The sequence below is a fragment of the Chiloscyllium punctatum genome, chromosome 5 (assembly GCF_047496795.1).
Source record: "Chiloscyllium punctatum isolate Juve2018m chromosome 5, sChiPun1.3, whole genome shotgun sequence".
Classification (NCBI taxonomy): domain Eukaryota; kingdom Metazoa; phylum Chordata; class Chondrichthyes; order Orectolobiformes; family Hemiscylliidae; genus Chiloscyllium; species Chiloscyllium punctatum.
The window spans coordinates 123,100,997-123,118,374 of NC_092743.1; the positions used below are offsets into that span (position 1 = coordinate 123,100,997).

Here is a 17,378-nt window from a genome sequence, read left to right on the forward strand (position 1 = left end):
AGAGACTTTGTTTATCCTATCCATGCCCCTCATGATCTTATAAACCTCTATAAAGTCACCCCTCAGCCTCTGATGCTCTAGGGGAAACAGCCCCAGCCTATTCAACCTCTCCAACTCCTCCAACTCTGGCAACATCCTTGCAAATCTTTTCTGTACCCTTTCAAGTTTCACAACATCCTTCCAATAGGAAGTAGACTAGAATTGCACACAATATTCCAAAAGTGGCCGAATAAATGTCCTGTACAGATGCAACATGACCTCTCAACTCCTGTACTCAATACTCTGACCAATAAAGGAAAGCACACCAAACATCTTCTTCACTATCCTATCTACCTGCGACTCCACTTTCAAGGAAGTATGAACCTGCACTCTAAGGTCTCTTTGTTTAGCAACACTCCCTAGGACCTTACCATTAAGTGTATAAATCAAGCTAAGATTTGCTTTCCTGAACTACTGAAAGATAAGTATTTTACAAAGGTCTACACACTAACTGTTGCATTCCATCAAGCTTTTCCTAATCAAGCACCATTGAACGGATGACTTAACAGAGCTTTGAAGTGTCGTTGTCTATTGTGATTATTTATTTTACAACAATGGGGCTTACAGCTAAAGACTCCATGGTCTGGAGAATGTTGTTTCCTGTCACAGTCTAGTGGTTGTTATTTATCAGTGAAAAGTAGATGTAGATTTTAGCAGGTTACTTTACTTTAGTTCAGTCTTTGGGTCTTAAAAAAATTACAAATTTTATTTGAATAATTTGTAAGTTGTTGGTCAAATTACAACAAGCTGCACAACAAAAGTTTGTATTTTTACAGACATCTAAAAGCATCCATGAAAAGTCACTTAAATGAACCATCAAGTAATATTACTGATGATGCTTTTTCCACTCATGTCTATTCCTCGGGACAATTCTTATGTGGCTGAGACTGAGTTGGAAGCACATTTCTCGTGTGTATGTGCATATGGTTGAGATGTGCAGGACAGTCATCTTCAACAAGCTGACCATGGGGCATTCCGTAGCTGCATCATCAGTATCATTGAAAGGGCACACTTGGTCACAATGCCAGTCCTGGGGGCTGGATTGGAGTAGGTGAGGCTGTCAGTGACGCTGGCCATAATAATGACGTGGGAGTAGTGGATCACTCAACACCAATGCACATTGTCCTAGGCCTTTCAAGGTGTGCATGCTGCTCAGAGGATGTCACCAGATGGGATACTACTGGTCACCACCCCATCAGTGCGACTGAGTGGTTAATGTGCCAGTATATTGTTTCTGCACTCAATGTACTGCACTTTATGACTGTCACAGTCATTCATATGTAAGAAATATGGCAGAGCACATATCATAGATGGTCTTCCCTTTCTCTGTAGATATCTTCAAATTGTCTTAGTCAATGCCAAGATTCAGACGCTTATTGTTTCAGAAAGATTCCTCAACTCTCCCACCCCAGCAGCCTTACTTGTGACTCCTGGGACTCAGTAACCCCAACCAGCTAATTATGGCTGTGTCTGTCCTCCACCAACTCTGCATTTCTGACCTCTTCCAATAAATGTTGGTCACCTTATGCAGCACATTCTAAACTTACATAGAACATAGAACATAGAAAAATACAGCGCAGTACAGGCCCTTTGGCCCTTGAAGTTGCACCGATCCAAGCCCACCTAACCTACACTAGCCCACTATCCTCCATATACTGGATTAGTGGTGCTGGAAGAGCACAGTAGTTCAGGCAGCATCCAACGAGCAGCGAAATCGACGTTTCGGGCAAAAGCCCTTCATCAGGAATAAAGGCAGTGAGCCTGAAGCATGGAGAGATAAGCTAGAGGAGGGTGGGGGTGGGGAGAGAGTAGCATAGAGTACAATGGGTGAGTGGGGGAGGAGATGAAGGTGATAGGTCAAGGAGGAGAGGGTGGAGTGGATAGGTGGAAAAGAAGATAGGCAGATCGGAGAAGTCAAGGAGACAGTAACTGAGCTGGAAGTTTGAAACTAGGATGAGGTGGGGGAAGTAGAAATGAGGAAGAGCTTCAGAGCAGAGGAAATGACCTGGGAGTTGCAGTGGGAGAGGGACTCCCTGATTTTCTTGCAGAGAGAGGAGGAAAACTTCTTCAAGGCAGGCATCCTTGCAAGAGGCTTCGCAGTAGGGTTAAAATCAACAAGGTAAAAACAATGACTGCAGATGCTGAAAACCAAATACTGGATTAGTGGTGCTGGAAGAGCACAGCAGTTCAGGCAGCATCCAATGAGCAGCGAAATCGACGTTTCGGGCAAAAGCCCTTCATCAGGAATAAAGGCAGTGAGCCTGAAGCATGGAGAGATAAGCTAGAGGAGGGTGGGGGTGGGGAGAGAGTAGCATAGAGTACAATGGGTGAGCACCACACGCAACTTCCCACTACTATCCTTGACTGGACCTATTCCTACCCTCGCCATTCTTTTATTCCTGACATACCTATAGAAAGCCTTTGGGTTTTCCCTAATCCTACCAACTAAGGACTTTTCATGTCCCCTCCTTGCTGCTCTTAGCTCTCTCTTCAGATCCTTCCTGGTTACCTTATAACTCTCAATCGCCCTTCATGCCTCATCTTTACATAGGCCGCCCTCTTCCCTTTAACAAGGGATTCAAATTCCTTATTAAACCACGGCTCCCTCACACAACCCTTTCCTCCCTGCCTTACAGGTACTTGCATCAGGTACTTCCAAGCAGAGGGTTCCTGTGCTGGTGAAGAATGTGTTTTACTGAAATGATCATTCTACCTTGTCTGCATTTTTCTCACTGGAGACACCATCACATGGTCTTGCCTCAGACTTCTGCCATGACTGGCTGTCTGTAAACTTAAAAACAAGCAAACAAACCACAGAAACAGAAAGAAATAATTTCTTCAGTCTTGGTTTGTTGTGGTAGACAGATTTGAAAAAAAATTTTTCTTGCTAATTCTTTTGGCGATGACCTCCCTTTTCTTCAATTATATTCCTTTTAAGCTGGTGACCACCAACTTGCATCATCTCTGAGTCTCTATGTTGGCTGTCAATATTAAGTGTTCACTATCTTCATGTATAGCCCGTCCCTCCCTTAAAGTTATTCTCACTACCTCTCCCCTTAAAAACAAATTGACTCCACCATCTTTGCGACCTATCACCTCATCTCCAATCTTCATTTCTAAAGTCCTTGCATGTGATATCGTCTAATTTCATTCCTGCCTTTCCCTGATTTCAATGCGTAAATCACTTCAGTCACTTTTAGGGAAGGAACTGCCATCCTTCCCTGGCTTCGCGCACAAATGACTGTTGACCTGTAGTAATGTGGTTGACTCGTAAGAGTCCTCAGGGCATTAGGGATGAGCAATAAATACTGGTTTAGCCAGTGATGTGCACATCCTGTGAATGAATAAAAGGCACTGCATTAAATTTCACACATACGTTGATAACACACTGAAGTACCTTACCACCATTTCTCTCAACTCTCCGCTTTTGCTAAATTATCAGCCTCATTATCTAACATCTGATACTGAATAGGCTTTTCCTCCAATTAAATATTTGAAAGCCTGAAGTTATCATTTTCAATCCCGACTTCAATCTCCGTTCCCGAGCTAAGATTCCATTCCTATTTCTGACTGCAGTGTGAGGTCAAGTCAGCTTATTCACAATCTTGTCATACTTGACCCTGAAATAAGCTTCAGACTTCATATTCATGCTATCATGAAAATTATAAGTTTTCATCTCTGTAATATTGCCTGATTAAACCCCTGTCTCAACTCGTCTGCTACTGACAACTCATCTGTGCCTTAATTATCTCTAAATTATTCCAGTACTTTCTGTCCTATCTTTTATATTCTAACTTCAGTATGGTTGAGGTAATCCAAAACTCTGTCCATGTAATCATTCGCAACACGTCCCATTCTCTTACTATCCATGTGATGATTATGATTCCCCATGAGGCACCACCTTGTTGTTAAAATTTTTATATTTGTTCTTAAGGTTCCCATGGCCTTGCCCCTCCCTGTGCCTGCAATCTCCTCCAGCTCCATAGTCTCAGAGATATTGGAGGTGCAGTGGAGAGCAAAGAAGGTTATGTCAGAATGCAATGGGACCTTGATCAGATGGGCGCATGGGCTGAGGAGCTTAATTTAGGTAAACGTGCAGTGCTTCATTTTGGAAAGGCAAAACAGGTTAGGACTTATACACTTGATAATAAGGTCCTGGGGATTGTTGCCAAAGAGAGACTTCTTGGGGTACTGGTTCATAGTTCCTTGGCAATAGTGTCACAAGTAGATAGGATAGTGAAGCATTTGGTCTGTTTGTCGTTATCGGTCAGTGCATTGAGTATAAGAGTTGAAAGGTCATGTTGCAATGTATAGGACATTGGTTCGGCTATTTTTGGAACACTGTGCTATTCTGGTCGCCCTGCTACAGGAAAGATGTTGCGAAACTTGAAAGAGTTCAGAAAATATTTCCAAGGATGTTGCCAGGGTTGGAGGGTTTGCGGTGTAGGGAGAGGCTGAATAAGCTGGAGCTATTTTTCCTGGAGTGTCAGAGACTGAGGCTGAAGGGTGACCTTAGCAAAGTTTATAAAGCTATGAGGGGCATGGATCGGGTGAATAGTCAAGTTATTTTTTTCTCCAAGGCTACTGGAATCCAAAACTGGAGAGCATAGGTTTAAGGTGAGGAGGGATAGATTTAAACGGGCCCTAAGGAGCAAAATCTTTATGTATGGTTGGATTGAGCCGCCAGAGGAGGTCGTGGAGGCTAGTACAATTACAACATTTAAAAGGCATTTTGAGGTGTATATGAACAGGAAGAGTTTAGAAGGATCTGGCTAAATGCTGGCAAATAGGACTAGATAAATTTAGAATATCTGGTTAGCATGGACAGCTCTATACCTTCAATTTTCCGTGTTGGGCCACTGGAGCATCCACAATTGCAGTTGATATACAATTGTATCCTTCAGTTGTCTAAAGTTGAAATAACATTGAGAAGCCCTCCCTCTCCCTCTCCAACTCACTGTCCTCCCTCCAGATATTCCTTAAAATCTTCTTCTTTGCTCAAGCCTTTATTCATCTGACATTATTTCCTTTGGAACTCGGTGTTGCCTTATGTATTATAACCTTCGGAACATTACCATTAACCTATTTTATACATATGTATAACTCGGGAAAAACTAATATTCGTAAAATGTGAGACTCCTCTTTCACAGGAAACTGAACCGCATCTGGCTGACTGATGTCCTTGATTTTCCAGTTCAAGATAAATCACTATCACAATATTGGCTGCCATTTTCCCTTTAAATTAATCAGGCCCTTCTTAACTTCCACCTCCTCCTCATGTCTGCTAGATCTAATTGGATTGCAAATCAGGCCAGTATTTTGCTACCTCTGGCAAGTGTGTCAAAATTGAATTTAAAATTGCGCTGCAGTTAGGACCTCAACCCTAAAATAAAAATTCAACCCAAGGTTTCAGCTCATTGAATTTTCAATGCTTATAGTGTGTGACATTTTATTATTATGAACGACAATTTTACTCTTTAACAGCTGGTATGTCAAGAAAAATCTCGATCAATTAGCTTTCTCTTCCACCCCATATGATATATAGAAAAAAAAATTAAATTACAATAATAGAACCATTAAAACATCAAAAATGTATTTATTAATTCTATCGAACAAAACTAAATGCATAAATAACATTTATGGAATATTTAATTTTTAATTGTAATTTTTACTGTTGCTTACTTATTATGTCTTTAATAATGCATGTTTTCTAATCTACCAATTTCTCCTTTCTTTCTAATAAAAAATTAACAATCTTTTATGTAGTGAAGAACACGTTTGGTATGTTTTCCTTTATTGGTCAGAGTGTTGGGAGGTCATGTTGCAGCTCTACAGGACATTGGTTAGGTCACTGTTGGAATATTGTGTACAATTCTGGTCTCCTTCCTATCGGAAAGATGTTGTGAAACTTGAAAGGGTTCAGAAAAGGTTTACAAGGATGTTGCCAGGGTTGGAGGGTTTGATCGATAGGGAGAGATTGAATAGGCTGGGGCTGTTTTCCCTGGAGCTTTGGAGGCTGAGGGCTGACCTTATAGAGGTTTAAAAAATCATGAGGGGCATGGAGAGGATAAATGGATAAAGTCTTTTCCCTGGGATGAGGTAGTCCAGAACTGGAGGGCATAGGTTTAGGGTGAGAGAGGAAAGATATAGAAGAGACCTAAGGGGAAACTTTTTAATGCAGAGGGTGGTACGTGTCTTGAGTGAGCTGCTAAAGGAAATGATGCAGGCTAGTACAATTGCAACATTCAACAGGCATCTGGATGGTAATATGAATAGGAAGGGTTTGGAGGGATATGGGCTGGGTGCTGACAGGTGGGACTAGATTGGGTTGGGATATCTGGTCGGCATGGATGGGTTGGACCGAAGGGTCTGTTTCCGTGCTGTACTTCTCTAAGACTCTATGACTCTAAGTAAGGCTTATATACAAATTCTACTGAGGAATTATGAGCAACCAGGCACTAAATTAGAAAAAAAAAGTATCAAAGTGGTGGTAATTTCAAAATTACCACATAACACATGAAAACAACTTGGGAAATAAGATAAGAGAGATACCTGTAAGGATTAAAAATTGGTTTAGGAAATGTAGGTTTCTGTTATGTCCTGATGTAAGTTGTGTGATTTTATGGATGTCATTTATTTTAGAGTTCCGATTTTGAACTAATGATGGAGGCTACTCATTATATGTCTGAGAAATGGTTAACAATTAACCTGTTAATATTTCTGAAGCCATGATTTTGTTTTTAAGCCAGTGCAAGAGTGGGGCTTCCTCAGATGATATGGGAATTTGTTTATATTGGAAGATTTATGAGGAGATAGAATAAACATTGAAGAACATTATTCTGCTTTCAGTTGCAAAAATTGATTTTTTTCTTTGCTTTGTGAAAAACACCTTGCTTGGAAAGCTTTAATTTTTAGTTTGCTGAATCCTGGTTAACTGAAACTGATTCTCCAGAAATAGCTTATTCGAGTGTTAGGGTTTTAGTTGGAAGCTCCAGACCAGCAGTGTTTGGGTGGAACCCTCAGGGTTATTTGAAACTTAGAAATGTAAGCTCAGTTGTGGACTAATAACTAAAGAAGTCTATCAAACTCTTAAGACCAGGAATTCGAAGATCCAGTTTATTCAAACCTTTGAATGTAATAAAGAAGAGAATTCTCTCTTCTGACTTAAAACTGCAATATAAGTGTGTTGGGATAGGTGGGACTACATTTTAGCACATATTTGGAAATCTTTCAAATTACATTATGTATAAATAGTTTGATTTATTCTGTTTTAATCTAATATAAACTTCTGTTGTATTGTTAAATCCATTTCTACAGTACTCTGTGCTTATGTTTCAATGTATTATTACTTCATTAATTAAAAACAAAACAAAATCAAGTTGGATTTCAGTCTGGGACCTGACTTGCACAGTAATAACATCAACTGGTATTATCACAATGGGCATGGGTGCCGGGGGAACACTGGGTTACAGCAGTGAGGTAGCCTCCACCTCAATCATGCTCGGATTAATGTCCTGGTGAACTATATGACTAGGATTGCAGTGACGGCTGCAAATGATGAATGTGAGGGTTTACTTGAGTTGAAAATTGAAGAGAAAGGAGATGATAATAGAGCAGGACAGGAAGGCAGGAGTGTGACAGGATTGGACAAAGCTGCAAAATTGGAAATAAACAAGCAAATGAGTTCAGTATAAGGAAAATGGTTCTAAAAAAGATAGAATTAATTGTTCTTTAATGCATGCAACCATTGTACAAGATGGATGAGTTGCGAGCACAAATAAAATTAATATAACATGTTAGTCATTTAACAGTTGCAAATGGCTGGGAATTGAATACATAATGATATTTGAAATTTTGAAAGGACAAAAAGAAGTGGGGTAGATATGTTAATAAGGTATTAGATTTGTAGTTTGAGAAATTATCTTGATTTGGAGGAATAAGATCTATAATCAGTTTCAGTTGAGATGTGGATTTTGTTGATCATCCACAACAATACCTATTATGGAATCCCCATTGTAACAGGCTTGGCATTTTACAATGTGAGAACGTTTGAATAGAATCATATATCTTTGAATGATCCTGATCAGAATCTCCGATTAGAAATGCAGAACTCACTTCTTTCAGCAAAAAGACGGGGCATTATGGCAGTCTGCATGAAATTGCCAGTGATTGGAAAAATCATTGTACTTAACACAGAGATGAATTAGACCCACTTTTGGTCTAAAAATGCATCAGGATTATGAGCTATGATGTGGGGCACAGAAGAAAGCAGAGTGAAGGCCACAATTAGATCAGCAACTAACTTACTGTATAGCACAGCAGGCTCAATGTACAAAATGACTGAGCCCTTCTCCTGTCGTGATTGGATATTCATTCAGAGGTAGAATCAAATGAAATAATGTTGAAATTTACTGGCTGAATTCCAGCTTAAAAAAATCTGGGTAAAACAAGGAAGGAATGAAGGCAAGCCCAGTGTTCCGTAAATATTTAAAAGAGTCAGCTGATAGCAAGTGAGTACCCTTTGAATAACTCATGCAATCTGATGACACCAGATAAGTAGTGAATTGCAGCAGCTAACAAAACCTCTGATTATGAACTAGTTGCAACAGAGAATTGAATATAACACAAGGACTGTTCATGTGGATATACTCACCAATATAAAAATAATCATGACCAAAATTTAAACAATGAGCTTTATAAGGTGACTCCTTTGATTCAGCCAAACTAATTAGTTTACTTTGTCATTCATTTCTGAATCATTTTGGGGTTGGTTTGCATATTTCCCCAACTGAACAGGCCTTCCCTCAGACTGGGCAGTGTCGGCTTCAAAATTCTGGACCTAAATTCAATAATTAACTACTGGAACGGGGCCTGATTTGCTGCAATCCGAACTGATGCAAGACTGAACGTCTGGCAACGCTGTGCAAAATCTTTCAGCTGTGCATTTAACATTGAATGCATATAGTAATTTTAATGTATAATTGTAGCAGCTCAGAGTGTCAGATACTACATTGAAAGAAATTTGAACAAATTTTAGAAATATGCCATATTCTTTGGAAAAGTAAGTAATCAGAAAAAGTCAAATAATGCAATAGCTGTTACTATTCTTCTAGCCACCTTGTTAAAACAGTGATGAAATGAGGATTGGTTTTCATAACTCATAGCATATGTTTTCTTAAAAAGCTGCTGGAAGATTGATTTTGATATATACCTCACCTCCAAAGATTAACACCTTAACAACTGGAGCAGGATATTGCAAAATATTTTAAGATGTAGAATGTGGGATCAAAATGGAACATACAGCCAACCATTACAGATATAGAAACCTAAGTTAATATATGATTCTAGGTATTATATATGAAGTAACTACACAGAGGCCAGTATCCCATCACCAAGTCACCCTTTATTTACATATGGAGAGTCCCTGACAGGAATCCAACTTTATTAGAGGCAGCTCTCAGAGTGAACAGAACTTCTGACACTCCTGTTCTTATTTGCCATCCAGGGCTTCCCCCCCTTCCCCACAAAAAAAAACGAATGGACCAGATTAACAGCCCCAATCAGATAACTCATATTCTATGAGATTCACCTGACTGACCTCATTACAGTCACTACTGCTAAGGCATCAAAAGATGATACACAGAAATATTTAGATGTCAAAGGTGAAAAAATCAATTCATCAGTAAAATGCACTGAAGTTACACTCCACCACTGCACATTCAATTTTCTGATTCCATCCCGAGCAGACTCACTGAAAAAAACACATCAATAATGAAAAGTGACCAATGTCTCAGCTCAAAGTCAGCCAGATAATCGACACCAAATGTAACTCCTGATGGCACTGGAATGCTAACGAATGTTTTATAAACTGCCACAGAGACATATTGACTCCCCAAGAAAATCTTTACACAATATGATTGCAAGTTTCCCTTATCTTGTAAGAAGATGCATTGATGAGCTTTCACTCAAGATGGGCCACTGTTTATCTGAAGTGCAAGGTGATCTCTCTGGTGAGCATTACCCTCCTCCAGAAAGGAGGTTTAGTCACATGCTTCCTCCAACAGTGCTGAACCTAACTGCCTATTAGTGACATAAGTTTGAAATAGCAGTCAGTTCAGGGATCAACTCTGCTTCATGTAACATCTCCTGACAATATCAAAACCCTTACAAAGGAAAGTCTCTAGCCTGTAAAAAGCAGCCACTGGTATGGTTTTGTGCCTATTCCAAGTAATCACCCTTCTTTTGTCTAAAAAGCAGAGCAGAGATTAAGGTCTGAATCTTGGTATATTTTGGCTAAGTGTCAATTTTGTGGAGTGTTTCTCTTACTGAGACCTAGCACCATTTCCCACTCTATCATCCCAAAAATGCTTAATTAATTTTCTACAATCCAACTAGGCTGCGGGCTCATTGCATTTACCAATTAGTCAGGAGTGTTCGGATTGTACTTCTGATCCTGGAATAGGTCGGCAACACACAAAATGTCAGAAATGCTCAACTAGTCTCACACTATCTGTTGAGAAAGAAGTGAACCTAATGTTGCATGTCAATGACTTTGTGAAAGAACTGCAGAAAACTTGGAAATGTGATAGATTTTACAGAAGTTTAGAGAGAGGGAGAGGGGATGGAAAACAAGAGGTGGAAGTCAGTAATAGGGCAGATGGCAGGAGAGATTAAATGACAAATTAGATGAGGGTGCAAGGGAAATCAAGATGGTAATAGGCAAGTAAAGAAACCAAACAAAAGGCTTCTGGAGCAATAAGTGGTAAAGACAGAAGCATGAGCAAACCAGCCATTTTATCCCCACTCACCAGGCACTCCCCAACCAAAAAAGAGGCCAAGTTGATCAATCTAAAGTGTTGACTTCAGTGTTGCATGTTGAGTGCTGTAAAGTACCTCATGGAAAATGAGGTAGAGCTTGTTGAGATGGATTCAAACTATGCAATTAGCCATGGTAACAGAGGGGTAAGATTATGGAAATGACACAAAATTTCATGCCAGACTGTGGAGTGAATGGCAATGTTCTACAAAATGGATCTCACTCCTGTCCAGAGGGGATCACAATCAGTAAATTAACATAATTACAAGTAAATCACTCTTTCACCTTGAAGGATTGTTTAAGGTCATGGCTGGTGAGAAGAGTGGAGAGCAAAGGATCGATGTTGGGCTGCTGCTAGACTGTGGCAAGGCGATGTTGAGAATTATTGAGGGGTCAGCTACAGGGTCATAGAGGGAACTATCTTCAAAGTATGGAAAGAAATTGCAAAAATATGTTGATTGATCACATCACGCTGCATGTAATGGAAACGACAAAGGATAATTGATTGAACATAGTGGCTGGTGGAGTGAAAGATAAGGAAAAGGGAATTGTTTGGTGGTTTTGGGAGACAAAAGAATGAACACTGACACAGCATCAGGAAATAGAATTGACAGGGTCAAAGACTTTATCAATCATGGTGAATACAATTTACAATTGAGGAAGAAAGGAGGTACATCATCAGAACAGATGCAGTCTACGTAGACAAACTGTGAATGAAATAAAGCCCTTCGATGAATGAAATAATGGCAGTGTTTCATTTATATAGTTTACTTTATGATTAATGGATGCTTCAAATTGCATTACAGTGAATAAAATACTTTTGAAGTATAGTCAGTGTTGTAATGCAGGACACGTGGCATCCAATTTGTACAAAGTAACCACAGTCTGTTTTTCTTTTCTGCCGAGGGAGGAATATTGATTGGGACACTGGAATGACCAAGCTGCTTTTCTTCTAAATTGTTCAGTGGTATCTTTTTATCTGAGTGCAGACAGTTTCAGTTGAACATCTCATACAAAATTGAACACTTTTTTCAATGAAATACCCCCTTCATTAATGCAGTGGACTGTCAAGGAGAGAGTTCCAAGATTTTGACTCTGTGACGCTGAAGGAACAATGATATATTTATAAATCTGGATCATGAATGGCTTGATGGGGAACTTGCAAATGGTGGTGTTCCCATATATCAGCTGCACTTATCCTTGTGGATGTTAATGTTTTTAAGGTTGGAAGGTTGTTATCCTATCCTCAATAATAGAGTCACAGAAATGAAGGAAGGTAACAAGGTAACAGTCAGGGATGGACCATGTAAAGGTTATGTAAGGATAAAAACTAGATCTGTACTGTTTGTGTTCTTAGGATTTGATCCCATCACAATCATTACTCCACAATTGTCCAATTTTTGACCAATCTCTATTCCGAGTCATTGAGTTTCATCCAAGAATGTGGGTTCCCCCCTCTGACCCCGTTGTTCCATTTTGTGTTCTTCTCCTTAAAATTAATTGTTCTAAATGTCATGGTCTCTATTATGCAATTCCCCCATGAAAGGGACATGTTGCCTTTAAGAGATGCTAGTTAGCCAAAGCATTTCCTAATCATTAACTATTGGGTCCCCTGTTGTGCATTCAACTAACTATTAACAAGATTTCATCTTGGCTGATCATTAAAATCAGTCAAATGAGCAGATAGTCCAAAGTTTATATACCACTTGTCTCTGTGAGATTGGAAAAGGGATAATTCCATGTCATGAATTTGCCACCTGCTCAAACAGAACCAATCCTTAAAACAACCTTTAAGCTTTCAGTAACCTGAAAAACAATAGATATTTTATTCTAGTGATTCCATTGCTTGATTGACAATGTAGATTCACAATGAATTTACTGTTAACACATCCTTGCACTTTTCCTGGTTTGGATACCCAGTAAACTGATTCATTGGACATAGTACAACCAAGTTGTACTTGGAAACCATCCCATGGTACTTCACAGGAAAGTTATCAAACACAATTTAACAATGAGCCACATAAAGAGATTTTAGGACAGGAGACCAAAACCAGGTTATGCAGGTAGGTAAATGAAACACAAATATTCTGTCAATGATTAGATTCTTCAATCAGATTTAGACCATAAGATTACCATTAACTAGAATATTGAGTAATAAATAGCTAATGTTCTTTCTTTAAATTGCATAGCACAATACCCTGACTTCACAATTCATTTAAGCGATGACCAAATCAATATTTCATTTTTACTTGCAGTACACATATTTGCTGAAAGTTTGCATGAACACATATTTTTTTTCCTGGCCATTCATAATAATAAATGTCTACAGCTTTGATTTTATTTGTTGCAGAAGTTACTGATTACCTTCTACTTTGAACAGAGATTTTAATGTGTACCTCTTGTGCCCTGTAATGATTGTGCTGTGTATGCAGTAGAGAACTTGCTCTTAAGTTCAGGGCACTTCTTATATCAAAATGCTTCTCTTCCAACTGCAGCTGAATGTGGGACATCAATAACAAGCAACGAGGGAATCCTACTGTCTCCCAACTATCCTTTGAACTATGAAAACAACCATGAATGCGTGTACAGTATACAGGTGCAAGCAGGCAAAGGGATTAATATTTCAGCCAGAACATTCCGTTTAGCAGAAGGAGACACCCTTAAGGTATGAAGTGACCAAGAAATTTGAATATCTGAAAATGTTTCATGTCAGTTTGAATTGTGTTTTTCTCACAAAAAAGCCTCAAATAACATTAACATCCTTAATTTTAACATAAAGAGACAATCCTAAGGACAAAAGCTTTTGTGCTCAAGGCAACAGCCACATCCTGTGCTTCCATAACAACAATCAATAAAATGGCCAACATTTAATTGTTTCTCAAACTGTACAAAGACTATTCTTCTCATGGTGAAATGTTTTTGATTAAATATAACCGTTTTTAAGCACATTTTCCTTCCTACGTTCTCATCCCACTGAAGATGAACATTTATCCTTTCAGTTTTCTTTTCTCAATTGTTTGGACTTAGTGCTGCAATGACATCAGATTTTGTATGGTGTTATTTGATTGAAAATAATGAATGACAACAAATTTCTCCAAGTGTTGAGAAATCACCGTTGTTAGCGCTTAGAGCGTATTGTCTCAGAAGGAGACACCCTTAAGGTATGAAGTGACCAAGAAATTTGAATATCTGGAAATGTTTCATGCCAGTTTATAAAAAAACGCAACACAATTTCCTAAAATCAAGGTTTTTACACTGGGAGAAGTTATTTTTCAAAGTTCAAGGCAGGAGAGAAGAAATAGATATCTCATAAAATCTGATTTGAGAATTGATTGAAAATTTAAACTGCAGTAATTGCATTTCATTATCTCTCTGACAATATTTTACACCATAGTTAGGTTTTAGGTTTAACTATTGAATAAATCTTTAAAACTTGAACATAAAGGTCAAATGTAGACATTTTGTGAAGTTTGAAAAGTGAGCTTGACAATAATAACATTTGTTTATTCCACATCATATCTCATCATGTGGGAATGATTAGTTACTTATGAAGTACATTGCCACAAACTAATTTAAATGAAAGCGACTATTCTAATTCATTTTTTAAACCAAAGGGTACATTGCAATCTGTGAGCAAGCATTAATAAAACAAAAAGCTGCATATGAAATAGCTACATCTTTCATTCTTACCAGAATTACTACTGAGTCCTTTAAAAACCAACTTATTGCATTTGAAGATGATGTTATGTGAAGATATTTAACAAAAGTAAAACATCCCACAATGCATATAAAATGTCCTATTTTAATGAAATCTTCATTACAAAACACCAAGAATGGAAAATTTGGCATTTAATGAAAAAGTCTGCTTCAAGACAATTTTAGTATGAGTTATCAAAATATTTCAATTGCACAAATGGGGATAATAGTGTGACAGAAAAATTGATGCTATCACCATCATCGTATGACAATATAGTTGAAAGGTTGATACAAAACCAGTCAGAGCAAATTTAATTTATTGAGCTATAAAGTAGAGAAAGTCAAAGTGAGAGCATATTAAACCAAATTAAAACATTTTAGTCTAAACCTGAGGTTTGAATGTTCAGCTAGGATGAAGGTGGTTCGACTAATCATGTTGAAGGGTTCCTCTTAAAGCTAGCAATTCTGTTAAAAATCACACAATACCAGGTTGTAGTCCAACAGATTTAATTGGAAGCACATTAGCTTTCGGAGCTCCTCTCCTTCATCAGGTGATTGTGGAGGACACAATGGTAAGGCACAGAATTTATAGCAAAAATTTACAGTGTGACATAACTGAAATTATACATTGAAAAATACCTTGATTGTCTGTTGAGTCTTTCATCTGTTCAAATACCATGATAGTTTCACCTCTTTCATGTGTAAATTACAAAACCTTTTTTAGAAATTGCATTTTAAGGTTAGCTGTAACAATTGGTGTTAGCTAGACAATATGTTGAAGGTGTTAGCCCCCTGTGTTCTCTGTCTATGCCATGATGTTTAGATTTATTCGATAACAGAGTTTTACATGAATTCATGCAGTTTTTGAGCAAAATACAATGTAACTCTGAAAGTACAAATTCACCCCACAAAATATATGTGTGCATGTGGGTCTTTGTGTTGTCTGTGTGTGTGTCTGTCTGGGTTGGGGGTTGTTAGTGTGAAAGAGAGTGTATACGTGTGTGCATGAGTGTAGATGAAGGAGCGTCGCTCTGAAAGCTAGTGTGCTTCCAATTAAACCTGTTGGACAATAACCTGGTGTTGTGTGATTTTTAACTTTGTACACCCCAGTCCAACATCGGCATCTCCAAATCATAGCACCTCTCATGTTATGGTTCGTCAGATACTGTTTTATCATGGCAGAGGCACTAACAACAGTTACATAAAATGGGACTTAGTTGAGCTTGATTGGGAATTGAGCGCAGGATGCAATTATAATATTGTTTGACAGCCTTAACTGAATGATGAGCCATTTTGTTGGCAGGATTTTAACTTCACAACGGTGGCATGCTGTGAGTGTAAGACCAATGCTCACAGCCTGCTTGCTGGTGGTGCCATCTTGAGTACCCAGTTTGGATCCAATGTTAAGAGAGGAAGAAAGCACATGGGAGGACACAGGCAAACTGGCTATGGATGGAACTTTTATTTTAAAGGGTCCACGATAACTTTAAATTGGTTTAGAGCTGCCAGCAGCAGTAACTTTAATGACTTTTAAGGACAGGATAGATAATGTGGATATTTTCTTATCAAGGTGTTCAGACATGTGAAGCAGGTGGGACTTGAACTGAGGGGTTAGAGTCAATGGTGTATAGTCTGTCCCTTGACATTTTAGAATTGTATTATGCACCAAAAAAGTTGTTTACTGGATGGATCAAGAGCACTGTTAGCTGAGTAGTTAGCACCATAACTTTTCTTCTCCTCCAATGTATTTCTATTCAATTATTTCAGCTAGTCTGTCCTTTTGAAGCCTGACTGCATCATTGCCACACAGCATAAGATGTCAATCAGTCTAATTGCTGTCCAGTGGAAGATATTTTGCATATCAGAAAGGTGCTGTGGGTCAGAAAAAAAGACATGAAATAATACATTTCATTCATTAATGCATTTTGACAGTATGCATTGTGCTTGATATGCCAATAAATTTGATATCACTCCCTAAATTGTGAATCTGTTCACAACATAGTAACATCAGTGAATACATTGAAAAGCAGCAATATATCCTTTTTCTGTTTTTGACATTGACTGAATGTTGTGAAGGGAAAAAGTCACTAGACACCAATCCAACCCCCATTCAACACAATTCCTTTTCAAGAAAACTTGATGTAATTTATGTGACTCGGGCTCATGACAGACCTTCATCTGGACCCTTCCCCCTCCCCGTGTCAAGATTAGATTAGATTACTCACAGTGTGGAAACAGGCCCTTCCGCCCAACAAATCTACACCGACCTTCCAAAGAGAAACCCACCCCCCCTATATTTACCCCAGACTAATCCACCTAATATTACAGGCATTTTGGCATGGCCAATTCACCTAACCTGCACATCTTTGGACTGTGGGAAGAAACCAGAGCACCCGGAGGAAACCCACGCAGACGTGGGGAGAATATGCAAACTCCACACAGACAGTTGCCTGAGGCGGGAATTGAACCCAGGTCCCTGGCGCTGTGAGGCTGTAGTGCTAACCACTGAGCCAACATGCCGCTCCAGAAGGGGTGGCATGGTGACTCAGTGCTTAGCACTGCTGCCCCACAGTGCCAGGGACCCGGGTTCAATTCCAGCTTTAGGTGACTGCCTGTGAAGAGTTTGCATGTTCTCCCAGTGGCTGCTTGGGTTTCCTTCAACAGGCTAGGTGGATTGGCCATGCTAAATTGCCTATAGTGTCCAGGGATGTGTAGGCTAAGTGGATTAGCCATGGAAAATGCAGGGTAACAGGGATGAGGTAGGAACCTGAGTCTGGGTGGATTGCTCTTTGGAAGGTTAGTGTGGATTTGTTGGGCCGAATGGCCT

The 17,378-nt window shown here is 39.0% G+C and overlaps 1 protein-coding gene across 1 annotated transcript in view; it reads left to right on the top strand.

Moving 5' to 3' along the window:
- The window catches only part of csmd3b (CUB and Sushi multiple domains 3b), a 1,933,688-nt gene that overhangs the window by 1,546,453 nt on the left and 369,857 nt on the right, over positions 1-17,378 (top strand). The window contains exon 22 of the mRNA XM_072571243.1: positions 13,351-13,520. Coding sequence (XP_072427344.1) covers positions 13,351-13,520 — 170 coding nt within the window. The remainder of the gene's footprint in view (positions 1-13,350; positions 13,521-17,378) is intronic.